Genomic DNA, 15,196 nt, shown 5'->3' on the forward strand with positions numbered 1-15,196 from the left:
TCACTGGTATCAGGACAGACATAGCGAATTCATAGGAGGTCAAATTTATGGGAGGTGAGCGCTGTATGTCTGCCCCAAGAAACCTGCCCTACAACATTACTAGCTTTCTGAGTGTCAGGGGCTTGTCATGCACATAAAACACAGCTCATTCTTCAGAATGCCTCTGCAGATGAAGGATAGTTTCTGGCCGTCATCACTTCAACTATTCCTAAGCCTAAACCTATGAAACATCCTTCACAGATGCCAAGAGCCATGGCTGCATCATTAGAAGCAGATGTTGTGCAGAGCTCAAGAGCTTAGGTAAAATCTTAGTCTTTGAGTGAACTTTAACTCAATCAAGCAGCTTCTGAGCCATGTAAAATACCATGACTGCTCCTGTTACATCCATATATTGAATTTCAGTAGGAAAATTAGAAATCACAAAAGAAACCATTTTTATGTTCTAAACAGGGGCATCATATAGCATATAGATATTTGAGAAACAACCTTCTGGCCTGTTAAACACTTAACTAAATACTATATACTGACATGGCATATATTGAGGGAAAAGCCAGTATTAACAGTTGCCAAACATTTGTAAAAAATTACATAAATATTTACCTTTTGTGGAAGAGTTAAAAGTCTCTTGCTCTTCAATGAATTAAATGCACGGAATGATGGAAACAGAAAAAGAAATCAGCAAATTTAAAGTTAGATAAAGAAATGTGTTACATGTGACAATGGCATGTACAGTAAGCAGTACTCCAGCATATGTAAAAGTAATGTAGAAAATTAAAATGATAAACCATGGCAAACAATAAAGCCTATGACTTTTTCTTTAAAATTAACAGGAACAATGAAGTTACTAAGAACCAGATTGTGGACTCCTTAAGTATTTCGCTCGAGCAGTACTGTCATATCCAAATTTATGAACAACATAAAAATCTTAGAATTTTTTGAAGTATCACTCTCACTCCTGAACCACATAGCCCTGTTTTAGATTCTGAAGACTTTTCTGCAATAATGAGTGTTACAAATTTATTTTCTCTTAACTGAAGTCTGTAATACTCAATAACCACTGGACTATTGAAAATTGGTCTTTAAAGAATACATAAAAGATTATGAGGCTTAAACTAATTTGCAGTGAGTTAGCAATGCTGAGAAAAAATACTCTCCAGCACGAGTAAAGACTCCACAAGCTGCCTCAAAATATGTAGTGGCACCTAATACTTTCAAAATGAAACCAGAAATATGAAGACAAAACAAACAATGCTAAAAGACTAAAATCTAAAATTGCAATGACTTATTCTTTTTTTCTGCCACTCAAGTTTTATACTGAATGATCTGAAAAGAGGTTTTAACTGAAAGGTTTGATCTTTTACCATTATTCAAGCCATATTCTCACTGCAATGACATTTCAATGATCAAGTACATATACACAGAATGCTTTTCATTAGCTATTAATTGTTTTTCACATCTTAAGTTGGTTAAATATAGAAAGATATTTGCAACTCAAAGGTATTATATGGCAACATACTAATTTTCTGTATGAAATTCTGATTCTTCTTTCACTTAATTTCTCTATGACGTGACTTGACAACCATTAAAGACTTGTACATATATCATACATGTGAATTTTATACAAGTAATCCCCATTCAGTACCAGTAAAGTCTTCAATGTAGCTTTCCCTCATGAAACAGCAGCACGCATGCACGTCACCCTGCATACAAGCAATGTACAAAGCTTATGCAGCTTTTTCTAACACGAGCTAAGATACAGCAATACGTAATGCTGGTCACACTTTTGTTTTTCTAAAGGTCACTGCATAAGGTGTAGTGCTGTAAACAGATGACACTGGAAACACATACAACCCCACCAGTCCAATTATATTTACAGATGTTCTTTACATGTAGATAGGCCACTGATTATCACAAACCTTACTCTCATTATAGGATTTCTTAAACATGAAACCACATTGTTGATGCTATGAAAAAGAAATCACGCTGTGAAGAGCCAAACAGAGCAGATACAGGGAGAAAGACCTGTTTTGCATGAATTAGCTCTTAAAGATCGTTTCTATACTACAATCACTGCACATTTATCTTGCTGGTTCACAAATTTCAATAGTACATAACATGTTTTTTCTTATTCATTTGCTAGATTTCCTAATATTATCCCTAATACTATCTACTGCAGCTAAAAAGGAGTGTAGAAAAATGCTATAGACTTCAGGCTGTATTAATTTTTTTCCTTGATCAATACAATGATTATCCATTATACAGAAGTGTAGAGATCCACCCTCAAATCCTATTCAAGCAAGAATTCCCGTGACGTTTGATCGTTGCAACGACAGGACAGACTGAGTAAAGATCATTGAAATATGCTTTATACAAAAGTATCATTTAAAAACCATAACAAAGTTGTTATAGAAACAGTTGAAAGACAGAGTCAATGCAGAATCCCCACCCCTCTTAATGATTTGCACAGGTCCACTCAAACATGATGCCAATGAAAAAAACACTGATGCAAATTCTTAGAGCTTGGCACAGGATGACGTATTGAGAACACAGCGTTGTCCTTACCATGGCTTAGAATTTCACTGCTTTAGCCACTGAGCCAAAACATCTTGATATTATTAGGTCCTTTTATAAAATTATCAGTTAAAACAAAGAAATAAAAACCACTTCTTAAGTAGCTTAAGTTAGGGTGATGACTACAAAATTGTGACTTTTTGAAAACATATACAAACACACCTATACCAGCCTAACTTTCAATATTCAAGCATCTCAAGACCTTTAGTTGCAATAACATCCTAGTGTGTCTTGCACTCTAAGAAATACTGCTGATGGGGTTGCAAAGGAAAGAAATACGACTATGTGTTCTTCAATACCACTAGGATTAAAATAAAAATCACAGTGCCTAAAAATTACAGAAGCCTACAATCTTAACTGTAACCACTCGAAAAAGTTGGCATGTACTGGAGTTGCTAAAAATATTAGTTAGAAATGTTCCAAGTGAAGATAACTACCCCCCCCCAAAAAACTAGGCAAAGCCGCTATTCCATTTAGAACATAATCACCAAGAAGCCTCTTTTTTTTTTTTTCTTGCTAGTGTGCATAATTATGCTGTTTTGAGGTTTTAGTCCTTAAATTGGACATTTCCCTCGACATTTAACATTTTTTTTCTCTGTTCCTGATCAGTACTAACAACCCCATTTCTGTAATGGAGAACAGTTGACTACTTTGGTCTTCTCTGTAAGAATTACTTCTATGAGATTTTTTTTAAAAAGTGTGTCTATTAATAAGGATCTTTTAAAACCACCTTATTTTCTCACAAGTTGACTTTTTATGATTCCTAAACTGTTGACCAGAACAGTAACTAAGACAACATCATCTGGTAGAGACAAGGAAACAACTGGTTTTTCAATTCTAAACTTGACAATGACAAAATGGTATGTCCGAGATGCAATGTCAGTCCTAGAAGAAGCCTTGTTAGCATGGATACGATCATTTACAATTGAGAACTAAAGATTAAACATTGAGAGTAAAAGTATCATCAAGAGTTAAAATACCACTCTATTTCTTGAGATGAAAACCACTACCAGCCTCTTGCTCCTTCATTAACTCTCATGTGTTCCATAATGAGAGCTTTAAAACGTAATAAAATTACTGGATTCTTCTATGCCTCTTGAATATGCAAACAGCAAATAAAAGCCCACTTGATATACAGACATCCAATCTTTTCACAGCAATTAGTGTGATTTGTAAAACAGACATAGATTCATAGATGTATATATTTAGATGTGTATTCAACCCTCCTGACACAACAGAATTTGTATAGAGTGTAAAGAAGTACTTCACTATGAAAGTGATACCTTATGGTATATCATACAGGGTTTTCTTGAAACACAGGATGTTAATACTGACCACCAAGGAGTAGCTTTATTTATAAATTAAGAAAATGCAAAGAATTTTGAAATGCTCCCTATAACATTTTTATATTGCACTATGTTTTGACATCATCTGCATCCATGATGACTGTGAAATTAAATCATTAAGGACACAATTCAGTTCCAAGTACAGTTAACGGAAAATTTTTACAGACCTCAATATGCTTTGGATTCAATCCTACATTAAGTTCAGATCACTTCTAGTTACTCCATTTGACCCTGATACTCATCTGAAAAGGATTAAAGAGGTGAAGCAGATACTAAAATTTGATACTGTAAATCAGAGCAAATGCGATGGTCTTATAGCCTCATTGAATTTAATTTCTTACAGCAGTATAAAGTTTATACATACTATCATATTTATTTCAGAAGATACTGACAAAACCATTAAAAAATATTTTATAAAATCTGTTCAACCTAGTATGTCTCTGAAAATGCATTCTCAGCTTGAACAAAGTGTTAAACATGGGTAAAATCAGACAACTCCCCCCCCTTCAAAAGGACAGACAGTCACTTAGATAAAACCAAAGTACTATGTAGAGAAGGAGATCTCTTTAGCCTTCATTTCCATGTAGTGTAATACAGCCACATTGACACAGGCGGTACGACATAAAACAACAAAGTAAATTGTATGTTGTATCCTACTTGTACATTTTATATGTACGACGCAAGCATATCAACCACAAGTGTAAATAAGAATTCAGTGAAACAGCATTACTCTACAGATGTTCATGGTTTCGACAACTTTCTAAACCTCGCGTAGCTTTAGCCTTCTGCTCAACTTTCATTTTTTCTGTCCTCTTCTGTACCCATCCCATCTCTACTCACTTTCATGGTAAGTTCTACATTCACTTCCAATGTATTTAACAAAATATAAACTAGTATTTTACTCTCAACACACCAGTTATCAAGAACAGGAGAAAGATGATAGATGAATATGCAAAGGAAAGCAAAATTAAAATTAAATTAAAAGCTGATTCATCATTATATATTGTACCAAGTTCTGAAACCACAGAAGAAACATGAAAGAAATTTGAAATTCATTACTTACTACATTTCCCTAAAAAGCTCCCAACTTACTAATATGCAGAAATAGAAGCTGTAAATGTAGTTTGTAACTAGTTTATAAACCAGACAGTCCTAGATTCACTACAAAACAAAATGAGAGGACTCGAATGCAAATTTTAAAATGTATAAAACTCACTTGTATTGATAGATTAATAATTCAGAATAAATACATGTATAAAATAAGACTACATTTTTATATGTGTTAATTGAAGGTGTAGTATGCCATCACATCTCAAAACCATAAAATTCATGTAAGCTGACTGCAGGTAAGCCATTGTACAAAAAAATCATATGGTAATCTATCATGATAAGAAGGTCGTGGTAAGCAACATTATGGACTAAAGAAAGCGGTCTGCCAACAGTTCTCTAAAGCACTACCGTATTTCATCATTAGAATCATTTCTTTAATTTCCACATAGAAGAAACCCTGTGGTATATGGCAGTCTCAGTTGTTGCTTGTAGTCAACAAGGCTTTTTAAACACAGAAGAAAATCTGAATGTGCAAATATTATCCAATGCGCCACTTCATTTTACCATAATAGCTCATACTCTGTGTGCAGTATATTGCTAGAAAAGGAAACAGCAATATTCATACTTATTTGATATTAATATGTGAAAAACGTCTTCCACAACCACTAGGTCTACATTGTCTTTTTCAGAAAAGAGCAGCACTCTTTGCCTGATCCGTTTATTGTTAAGAAAGAAAGAGCTGATGACCTGTGCTTTCACATTCCCATGGTGATTATTTTCATTCTTTAATCACTGAACTATGAACTCCAGATGAAAAACAGATTTGTGATATTTATTATTAATCTATGTTAACAATGCACAACAATTAATATAAACCACAAAATAAGAAATTAATAAGACTGTCAGAATGTTGTCAAAATCTTTGCGCCTGATTTCTTTAGATGAATACAAACTAGATATCTGTTGGAAACTACCACAACTCTAATAGAAATTCTGAAGTAGACAAACATAAAAGGCCACTAGAAAATTAAGGTAATTAAACCATGTGTAGTAATCCACTGGTCAAACTCTACTGGATTTCCCAGGCTACAAGTATGCTTTCATTCTCTTCTATTGCTTCTTTTGTAGAATTATAGCATTGAACATGTAGTTATGAAAGTAGACTTTAAGTAAAAAAAAGTAAGAAATCAAAGAGTTTGAGCTATCATAAGCTCATTATTTGATACCTTGCTCTATACTGCCACTTCTTACTGGAACTTGCGGTAGCTGTCTTCCCCTGCGACTGCTGAAGGATGTGTCTGCAGGAGGAGACTGTGTGGGACTTCCTTGTTGATGTATTCTGCAAATGAAATGAAGATAAAAGTAAAATAACCCAAATGAAGAGGATTTTTATATCCTGAACTTTAAACACACATTAAGTTGCATATACTGAAGATGGGTTTGAAGAAGTTTGCATTTGGTGTATGCCATATGCACATACGCAGGTCTGGATACTTAGTAAACTTAAAAGGCCTCACGTTTAATTGCTCTAACTACCTTCAACTAAGGAGAAATATTTTTCTTTGTTTTGTTGGTTTTTTTTCAAAACAAAGTACTAGTCAAAAACCACTGAATGAAAAACAGTTTTCTAAGAACCATTCATGATTATGACTCACATTTTATGTATGTTCTCCTGCACTGGTACAAGGGCAATACAAAATGCCACCTCCATGTTTTATTAACTTTTGTATTCCCTTTGTACTGATGCAATAATTGCACAAGGCCACAGAGAAATGAACAGCAAGTATCTATTCCCATGGGATAATGTGTTTTTCCCTGAATTCAATGAAGGAAAGAAAACCTTTAACCTTGGTATTGAGTGGGTGCGTGTGTGCGCACAAAGAATGTACCAGATTTTTTAATATTCTTACCTAAGTAAATATCCTAAACCCCTGTGGTGGAATTCTAGCTAGCGCTATTTCAGAGCACCCTGGCTACTTGATTTGTTATACATAGATACAGCATCTGAGTGTAGAACATCAAACACCTTTGGAATGCTGGTACGTTTGCATTTAAAATAAGTAGGGTCACCTTTAATAACTAGGGAAAAAGTTTAAGAAACTAAACCAAAGATGATAAGAAGCAGACTGCTGAGAGGAAAAGCTTACTATTAAGTGCCCCTGCCAGTTACAGTAACATCACTCTCACTATAGTGGATAAGCACTTTTTATCTACTACAATAAGGTTGCAACTAAAAAATTTGTAATTTTAAGTAACACATTTGATCAAGTTCAAAACGCTGTTAGCTTTCACACTACATAGATCAACTAACTTTCTCTTAGCCTGTAAGATCAGAGTTAGCTGTGTGAACAGCACACGATCTCCTGCACAGTGTTTAAGCAAAATACTTCGATATAATTTTCACACGGATACAGAACAAAACACAACAATGGAAGGACGAAACACAGCCAATTTTTTACTCTTACATCGCATAACTATTTAAGTTCAACAGCAAGAAGTACCATCTGGATGGTGAAGATAGGCAGCATAAAGGATATGGGAGAAGTGTAAATACCATGAAGAGAGGATAATCTACAGTGCCAGAATGAGTGAATGTGCCATGTATGCTCAGGAAAGTACAAGACCACACTGACACCTGGGAGGCAGAACATGAAAGCTGTGCTGTACACGTAATAGCAACCTTGTCAGAAGTGGAGAAGGTGGTGCCGACCCTCCGGGCGCTCGGTGATGTACAGAGCATAAGGGTCTGATACTAGAGTGCTCACTCGACCTTGAGCGAGTGTGATGTTTTCCCCTAATGACTGGCTGTTCAGTCGTTCGTGGGGTTGGAAGTCCCCTTCTAGAAAGACATGGTGGCAGACCCCTAAAACATCAGGGCCAAAAAGAAACTGTTCAGTTGTTAGCTCCAGGCACACCTTCCCATGCCCCCCTCCATCAAAGAACATGGCAAATCCTGGCTGCAGGACCAGGGCTGACATTTCAGATCAAAGTTGCTAGTTCTGAATGCAAATCCATTTTCAAAGTTATGAACTGCAGAACACACACCACTACAGATACACATGACCGTGATTGTGGAACTGTTGAACTGCACTGCATATAGCAGACAGTTGGCCAAAAACTCTAGCTGCCTCTTAAACACAGCAAAAACAAGATAACAACACGTATGACATAAGTACTAGCACAGAGTACGCTATGAATACCTAGTTTTACCACAAAGCATTTCTGTTTCTAAAACATACCTTTTATCTTTATTAAAAATATTAACTGCATTTCAATTAGTGTCCTAAAAAAGGACAATATCTAAGCACATATATGTAATTCCCTTGATTTCCCTAGGAGTTTGAAATATGGAATCTTCTTAAGTATCTTTCTGCTTTAAGACCTAAAACCAAAATACAGTTCTGAAGGAATTCTAATGAAAAAATAATTAAAATATGCAGTACAATGATTAATTGTGTTAATATAATAAAGCATAATTATTAGTAGTTTAATAATTGCATACACTGCAAGTATAAGATAACCTGAAACTTTTCAAGTTTGGAGAGTGACAGAGAATTCTGACTGCCTTTTTACTCTTCCTTGTTTTCCCAACAGTGCAGCATTTTGCAAGTGGTACTATTGTATTTGCTGTTATTTCAGAAATTTCAGCTTCCTGTGACATCATTTCATTATGGGTTTTTTAGTTTTGTTTTGTTTTAATTTCTGAAGACTTATGAAGCCTCCCTTTACACACCCAGCACAACTTTCCCACAAGACATAGTCAAAGTAACCAAAGGGACTGTCTAGTTCACATGACTATCATACACTGAAAAGTCACCCTAAAAAAAAATTTATGTATGAGGTAACATACAGATGTCTACCAAGGATAACAAACAGGTTTCAAAGCCATTTCATCACTAAGACTTTATATGGAAGTCCAGTCACAATGCAACAAAACCAGGATTCTGTTGTCCTTGGTGTATTCTCTCTCTTAAACCCTAACATGTCTTCAAGTTAACTCCTGGCTTCCCTGGTGATAACCGTAACATTCTTGCAGAGACTTATTCCCCTGATTCTAAGAGATGCTTCCAATAATGAATATGAGTGGAGTTCTTAGAATGCCTGTTTCTCCATGCTGACTGTAAAAGTAACCCATGCCAACTATTGCGTGCAATCAGCTTTTAAGGATGTGGTTTATCAGATGTTTAAACATCGTAAGATTCATAAGGTGAATAGGGATCCCACTCTGTGCCAGAAAGTGCTTGCTTGCTTTTACTATGAATGAATGCTCCAATCTATCAAAGTCATCATGTTCTCAGTTCTGATTCTTCTCATTTTAGAGACTAAATATCCTGGAATTTATCTGAGATCCCAGTGAAGCACTAGGAGAGTCTGTTCTGCTGTAACAGAACAGACACTTTACCTGAGTCTCAGAAACTTACCTCCTGCTCTTTCAGCAATACCCTTTTTACAGACATGTACCCTTCCACTAGAGAAAGATAGAGGATCTGCTTAACTGAAGACAAATTAAGCTTAAGACTTGTGTTAGCTGGGGTATTACATTAAGACGAATATGCTACTTGGGGTGCAAATAAAGAATAGAGCTAAGAGGGAACTGGAGAAAAACTAGAATGGAGTTAAGGTCTTGCTGGTCTAGAAGAAAGATCAGTTGCTGAAAGGAAGTAGGCTGCAAATGGCTGATCAGAAGAACGAGACAAAAAGGAACGAGCATGGGAGACAAAATTTAGTGTATGACTGAGGAAACAAGACAGAATTGAGATAAGTATGGAGAGGAGAGGAATTTGGGAGAGAAATGATACCTGGTAAGCAATGAGACTGCAACAAGCACATATGTGTGTATCTCATCTCCTAATTTCTCACAGAGGAAGGTAACACTGCAAGCAGCAAACCTATTAATTCAACCGGCAATAGTTTACAGGGGAATCCTACAGGTTCTAGCAAGAAAACTCAAATTCCTTTCTCTTCAGACTGATGTCTCAGTGGCATGTACTAAATAAAACATGCTTCCACTTAACGGAACTATAAAGAGAAAATAAGAATAAGAGAGCATCGCCAATCCAGCGCACCCCTGGCACAAGGTCCTATGTAAAATATAGCAAGTACAGTTGAAGACTCTATTTACCATAACATGTGACAGGTAACCTCAAATCTGGCATTTCTGGGGTACGCAGTTAGGGCTGAAAGCAAATATTTTAGGATTGGGATGAAACAATTTTTAGCACAGTTTTGCTCATTCATACAAGCACAGAAAATGTTTGATTTTCATGTGATCAGTTTTACTCCTTCAGAAGAGTTTACTGAATCCCATCTTGAAGGCTTATCTCATCAAATTATTAAGAGAACTGTTAGGCTCTGTAAACTATCCTGAAAAGGTTTGATTTTTCCCTTTTATGTACATTTCCTCAGCTATCACAATACATAGAGAACTTAATCTTACATACTATGTTGAAAGGCTTTATAGAGAGGCTGATAGCATGCTGATACCTTATTCCAGTAACCTGCTTAGCTAATAGCAGACAAGATCTGCAAATTGCAAAATAAAGAACAAATCTAAGAAACAGAGGAAGAAATAGTCCTGAGTTGTATTTGCCTTTTGACAAGAAAGTTAATCGCCTGTCCTATGATCAAAACAATGTTGTATCTATGATGAAATACCAAACTACAGCACTCAGACTTATTTAAACATTTGTGTCTCACAACTAGTAGCAGTGAATCGTTTTACAGAAACAGAAACCTACACCATGTGCCATGGAGATGTAAAAAGAAGCACAATTCATGTTTCCCTATGCTCTTGTTGCACCGGGTTCATTGATCTTAAGATCATTACAAATCAGAGACAGCTTTTCTCTTCTAGAAAGTAAAAATGTAGCTATGGGGACTCATACTTTTGGTAACTTTGCTTAACTTTGGAGGAAACAAACACACCAGATTTATTTAATTTTTTTATTAGTTTTCCTACTCACCTGTGAAAAGCTATTTCACACTGCTTTAAAAATAAAAAAAAAAACCCCACACCGCTCCGCAAAACCTCAAGCCAACAACACCTTCCCCTCCTCTCCAAACACTAGCACTAGGTAGTGACTACAATCATTACCATCTCAATGCCAAATTTATCTCAGCACAGCAACGACTGAAGTAGCAACTTCCAATCCATTAAATCCCATATAAATTCTGTATATAGAGACTGTAGCAGTATTTCACAGGGGCCTCCAGACTCACGCTATCTATATACATGAATAAATCCTCAATTTTATGTTATTAACAGAAAAAACTAAAACCAAAAACCAGCTTTGAAATATCCAAGGAAAAAAAAAAAAACAACCCTCAAAATTTCAGGCCTGGGCTGGTCATTTCAAGCAGGGAGACACATTGCCCAAGCCCCAGAAAGGCCTCTTCTTCGTAAATATAACAACGTGCTAATCCTGAGACATGGAGCCAATGTGCTACTAATGCATTCAGCATAACATCTCGTAATCACAGTCCCTGCAAATCAGTTCCTATATTACCTGCAATATCTGAAATTCTAAGTATTCCAAGATGATGATTTACACCTTCCATACATTGAGATGAGTGTAAACCACTAATTAGTGTAAACAGGGTTGATTGAGGTATATGATTTTGATCTATGCAGTGATCTTAACATCTGTAGAAGAAAGATGCCGCCAGTCCACACACTGAAATACTGGGTTTGAAATATAAATGCATACACAGATACACTGATCTGTCGAATTACAAGTGTTGTGGGACCTCCCTTTGTACTCTGCCAGTGTCTCTCAGACTCTTTGCTCTGCCCTTTTGCCATCAGAATCTCATATTTTCTTTTCCTTCCTTACCCTTTCTGTTGCCACACAGTTCTAGTTATGTTTATGTTCCCTTTCCCCCCCCTCCCATTTAATTCATATCTCTTTCCCACCTTATCTTCCTTCTCAGTTTTGTGTCAAGCTTTCTAACCATATAGTCTGAATGGTTAGCAGGAACTGTGAGCCCCTTGGACCTCAGTCCCAGTGGCTCCTCTTACTCTTCAGGAGTTAGGAAAAACAAGAGAAAAAAAGGCTTTAGTGATCTCAGTGGCAAAACTGTCCCTGGTTTAAACACAGCAAGGATGTCAGCTATTTAGGCAATTTCTCTGGGTTAAAGTGAAAAAGCAACTGCACTGTTTTGACAACAGAATCATCAAAACCAAGAAAAATGTAACCATTGCTTTCAGATCAGGAACAATAATCTGGGACTTGAAGCAGTAAAGTAAAACAAAAGCTCTGAAGTTTTGCTACATAATGTGCATTTTCATTGAAAATAAAAATGTGTCTGTGGTTGTTCGTAGAAGTTTTTGAACCCTCACAATATAAAATTTCCTCCTCTGCTAATCCAGGTAACATAAATCTGTTTCTGACAAAGGCAGGATCCCATTCCTCCTCACTGCTCCTATTTCAGCTAACACAAAGGGTTTAAAACTTAACTAGATGTACTTATGATTTCTTACATTTTTTTCTCTTTTTCTTAAGAATCTCAATACATAACCCTATACTACTGTAATATCAAAGCCAAAAGTTACAATGATAATACAAGTACAGGAAAATTCAGTGAATACAAAGGTTAAACTCCCGGTGTTTATATTAATATTAGTAATGATAGAATAGAAAATTTTCTATACATATTTAAATGCCTAACAACATTTTTATATTATAAAGTGAAATTAATTTGATCAGAGACATCTTGAGTTATTAATCTGTTAATATCTTTTTCTCATCCTCAAAGTTATTGTAAAACATACAAGATTTTTTGAAGAGAGATCAGTGGTAAAGCACAGAAAACAGTCCCATACTAATGAAAATGCTACGCATTTCCAGATTTCATCTTACAGAGATTAAGACAGTGGCAATGGGTCTCAGATTTTGGTTCATAAAATGTATCAGCTACTAGTCTTTACCATTGAGTTTATCTGCAATAATGGAGAATGCCAGAAAAATTCCTTATGTATACAACACAGCAAGCAGTGCTAATAATATAGATACAAAGTAAATGATACTGTGAATTACAACAACATTTGGTACTGTCACAGATTTTCTACTTTAAAAGTCATATTAAAGGTATATTCCAAACAGTGGAATCAGATTGATTATATAAGATGTTTACTCATTGGTCAGCAATCCTACCTTTCTGTTTCAGTTGCGGAGCCTTTCCTAGTTTGTTTTTGGCTGCTATATCTTTCCACTTTTCTGGACTGCCTGTGAAATGACATGTCAGAAAAGAAATAAACAAAGAAGAAAAAGAATACAAAAATATGAAGATTATATACTTATTAATGTATTGTAAAGCTAGTAACAGAAATGATTGACAGATGAAAAAGTGACAACTATCTTCATGAACAGGCTGGTGACTCGAGGTTTAAGACACATGGCCCTGATTAGGTTTGATTGAGGCTGATGGTGTGAAAGTTATGAACACCAGAACAGAGGAGTTAACATTAATCCTGACTGAATGGTGCAGCTAGTTCCCACTTCACAGTCTGTATGTGGTTAGAAACAATGCCTCCTCAGAAGCCTTTTAGTCATCTCTTGACAGCATGAAAAACAAGTGCAGAGTAGACAGCAGGAAAAAAACGTTGCAGAAAGGAATAGAAAACACTATTCAAATGTAAACTTTAAAAATTGCTTTTAAACCTAAATTTCAAAAGCAAAACAATTACTGCATCATATCAGATTTAAATAATGCTGTCACTATATTAATAAAAACTTGGCTTCTCAAAAATCTCATTGTATTAAAACTTGTTTAGGTTTCTGAGAAACACTTTAAAACAATTCTATTTTTTTCTAGTCAATATAAGTAAGTTAGAAGTTTATTTCATTCCTTCACTCCTTTCCCATGTAAATCGTTTATAGAAATTCATCTGACATTTGGACAGTGAGGCACTAGTAAGTTACTAGTGTCACATTACTGACAATGTAAGCATTTACTCTGATAGTAAATAAGAACAATGAACAGTAACATGAGTCAATAAATGTAAGAACGAAGGTAAAGCATGTTTCTCTATTATGACCCAGGACTATAAATATACTATGAAAATCTCTGCAAAGCTTTTGTGTTCCAAAATTTCCATTACTATCTATAGTAATGTGAGCATTTACAAATTAGGATTTACAATTTTAAATCTCTCATAATCATCAATATATATTTGTTTTTAGAATAAAAATACATAGAGTATTTCAGTAGTGGTCAAACCAGCAAATGATGATTATGCATTGTTAGACCAGATATGTTGATAAACCCTAACTTGCATCTTACATCAGTGCAAGAAACATGTATAGGAACTTGCAACAATATAATGAATGTCATATATTAAGATCTAAAAGAATTACTGTGGGCAAAACAGATAAATAAAAATAATATTTAAAAAAATACATACTCCTTTTAAAACTTTGTGGTTATGAAGAGTAATCCAGTGTCTGAACTGGAAGATACCTAAACAGCTGCAACACCAAATTTTACTCAAAGAATACAATTACAGTGGATTTTCATGATTTGTACCCACTGCAATATTTGATGAGCATTATATTGTGATGTAATATGCTCCACAACAAAGAAAATACTGCAGCAGAATACAAAATGTTTTCTGCATGAGCAGAGCTCATTACCTGATGCTTTCTGGGATTTAAAAGAATGTAATTTCTTACCAAAAAATAGTATCTCAGATTAAAAATTAAAATCACCTTTGTCCTCAAACTTATTTGCTCCAGATTTCTTTTTTGTATATTCACATTGCTTTTTTATTTTTCCTTTACGAGGACAAATACAAGGTGGATACACAGGAAAACACATATAAAATGCTGTAAGCTTTACTTAAAACCTAAGGTTAGCAAAGTGTCTAAAGCTATGGTTAGATCCAGTGAATGCAGCAGCATGATCACTCAATTGATGTCACCCTCTTCATTTTCTGTTTGGTTGAGTTTGGGGCTTATTTTGCTCTTACTTCTTGTGTCACTTGCTTAGACTGTGCAATGGAGAAAAAGAGCACATAGTGACTGCTCTTTGTAGGATAGAAAAGCTGAGAGTAGGGACATGCTTTCCTGTGAAGAGTGAGAAAGTAACATACAGCACTAGTGAGCTGAATATACTTATTTCTCTGCTCTCTGTGCTGTCCTTGTAAGCAGCACACATTGGAAATAGGTTTAAAATCACAATTTCCTTTCTGCTTCCTTCCTCTTGCTAAGATGATACAGTATACAATTCCA

The 15,196-nt window shown here is 35.3% G+C and overlaps 1 protein-coding gene across 1 annotated transcript in view; it reads right to left on the minus strand.

Moving 5' to 3' along the window:
- Positions 1-15,196, minus strand: part of LOC104626465 (regulating synaptic membrane exocytosis protein 1-like) — a gene marked incomplete at its 3' end in the record, with an annotated part of 211,901 nt that overhangs the window by 44,735 nt on the left and 151,970 nt on the right. Inside the window, exons 25-28 of the mRNA XM_010294397.1 lie at positions 13,121-13,192; positions 7,648-7,830; positions 6,194-6,306; positions 601-630 (exon numbers count right to left, since the gene is read on the minus strand). Of these exons, the coding sequence (XP_010292699.1) occupies positions 601-630; positions 6,194-6,306; positions 7,648-7,830; positions 13,121-13,192 (398 nt within the window). The remainder of the gene's footprint in view (positions 1-600; positions 631-6,193; positions 6,307-7,647; positions 7,831-13,120; positions 13,193-15,196) is intronic.

The sequence above is a fragment of the Phaethon lepturus genome, unplaced genomic scaffold (assembly GCF_000687285.1).
Source record: "Phaethon lepturus isolate BGI_N335 unplaced genomic scaffold, ASM68728v1 scaffold4269, whole genome shotgun sequence".
NCBI classification, from domain to species: Eukaryota; Metazoa; Chordata; class Aves; order Phaethontiformes; family Phaethontidae; genus Phaethon; species Phaethon lepturus.